We start from the raw sequence: 1,772 nt of genomic DNA, 5'->3' as shown, positions 1-1,772 counted from the left end.
TTTTCTGTACAGTGAATGGCACGTAGTGCACTATATAGGGGACAGGGAACGATTCAAACAGTGTAAATATGCTTTCCATTGAGGAAAAAAAGAAGTCTGGTTTCGTGCTGTCACGCTAACCACCGCACCGCACACACACTCTGCTCCGGTCCAGAGACATGATAGCATGGAGCGGATCACATGCACGAGTCGGCGCAGACCACAAAATGTATCGGAGCTATTTGAATTTTACACAGAATGCTATATTTTATAGCAATATGGATGAGATTGTGGCTGGCAAACCCTGTCAAATGCGGCTTTACGGAGCTCAACGGCTCTGAACGGCTCTAGCCCAAGCTGTGATATAAACGAACGCTATTGGCTATTTTAAAAAGGGGCGGGGCTGCTTGATATGTCCCGCCCTGTCTTCCTGTTTCAGTTAAAATGACTTCAAAACAGAGTAACGCTGCGTGTTTCTAAGCATTTCAGGGGACCTTTAAGTATTGTTTGATAACAGCCAAGAAGCTGTTATTACTGTTCAGGAAAAAGAGTTTAGAGTCCTGCTGCCAAACTATAGCTTGAGGAACTGATATCTACACCTGGAACGACCAAGTTATCTCTTAAAAGGCAACATTGGACAATTTCACAAGATTTGGGACCCTTTCTTCTGTTACCTCAATAGGAATTCTATTCCTTAATGCAATGTATTGTAACTTAAACGTTGTGTGTTTATGTCTCTGTACTGTATATTAACAGGCTGGGGAAGGGGTGCTACATTTAATGTTTTTTTTTTAAAATTTTTTTTTTTAAGTTTGTTTGTTTTGTGCATATAAGAAAATTAATCCTGGAACTTGTGATTACTTCAAGGTTATTTGATGACCGAATAAAAACTTATTTAACAAAAAGAAAAGCCCATGTACTATATAATAATTTTTTATTAATTAGAGTTTTTGCTGACTTGCACAAATATTCCAGGACTATAAATTTACATTTTGCCGACATGTTTCCATGTCTGTTTGCATACCCATGCAAAATGTATAAAATCATAAACTTCAGGACCAAAGAATAAAAAACAGTCCACTAAAAATTTTTTTCTCAAATTTGTCTATTCAAACCTGGTGTGTTGTAATCAATCACAAGACACGTGAGAACCAATAACATTTCGCCTTGAGGTGCCAATTTTGAATATGTGGAGTATGTATTTATGGTGTCCTTTTGCATTTCGAATAACAATTTCAAGCCTGAAAGCTCATTTACGCTCCACCCTTTAATCATTGATCCATCTCACCTCTTGTTCTTGCTGGAAGATCACTATTCTTCCACCTCTATCTCCTGTGGCCAAAAGCTCGCCGGAATGATTGAACTCCACCGCAGAGATGATGTCAGCTGCAACACACACAATAATGAATTATTGAAAAGAGCAACTATGAGAGCATATTGTTTCTCTGAATGCTTTTGAGAAGATAAGTGACTGCTTGTGTTTGAGGGCGTGTGGGCGGGAACATGCGGCGCCTGGCATTAAAAGCATCTCGGGCATCTGCACACATAGTATCGTCCAACAACCCCCCATATCCCTGCCTTTCCTGACAATAACAATCTCTCTCTCTCTTTCTGTCTGTCACATTATTGTGACGGGCGGCAGCGTGGTGCTGGGCTGTGCCATGCTCTGACTCAAGCCAGAAAACAAATCCTTTATGTTAGTGCTGGGCGTTATGACCAAAAAATTATATCACGGTATTTTTCGAAACTATACTGGTTTCACGGTACATGACGGTATTTTTTTTCATGCATGA

The 1,772-nt window shown here is 39.9% G+C and overlaps 1 protein-coding gene across 1 annotated transcript in view; it reads right to left on the bottom strand.

Moving 5' to 3' along the window:
- Positions 1–1,381, bottom strand: part of LOC107699615 (serine/threonine-protein phosphatase 2A 55 kDa regulatory subunit B alpha isoform-like) — a gene marked incomplete at its 5' end in the record, with an annotated part of 11,236 nt that extends 9,855 nt beyond the window's left edge. The window contains one exon of the mRNA XM_016500934.1: positions 1,268–1,381. Coding sequence (XP_016356420.1) covers positions 1,268–1,381 — 114 coding nt within the window. The remainder of the gene's footprint in view (positions 1–1,267) is intronic.
- Between the last annotated feature and the right edge of the window lie 391 nt (positions 1,382–1,772).

The sequence above is a fragment of the Sinocyclocheilus anshuiensis genome, unplaced genomic scaffold (assembly GCF_001515605.1).
Source record: "Sinocyclocheilus anshuiensis isolate Anshui unplaced genomic scaffold, SAMN03320099.WGS_v1.1 scaffold714, whole genome shotgun sequence".
Lineage (NCBI taxonomy): Eukaryota > Metazoa > Chordata > Actinopteri > Cypriniformes > Cyprinidae > Sinocyclocheilus > Sinocyclocheilus anshuiensis.
The sequence above is the reverse complement of the archived record's forward strand: the minus strand, read 5'-3'. Positions and strand labels throughout refer to the sequence as shown.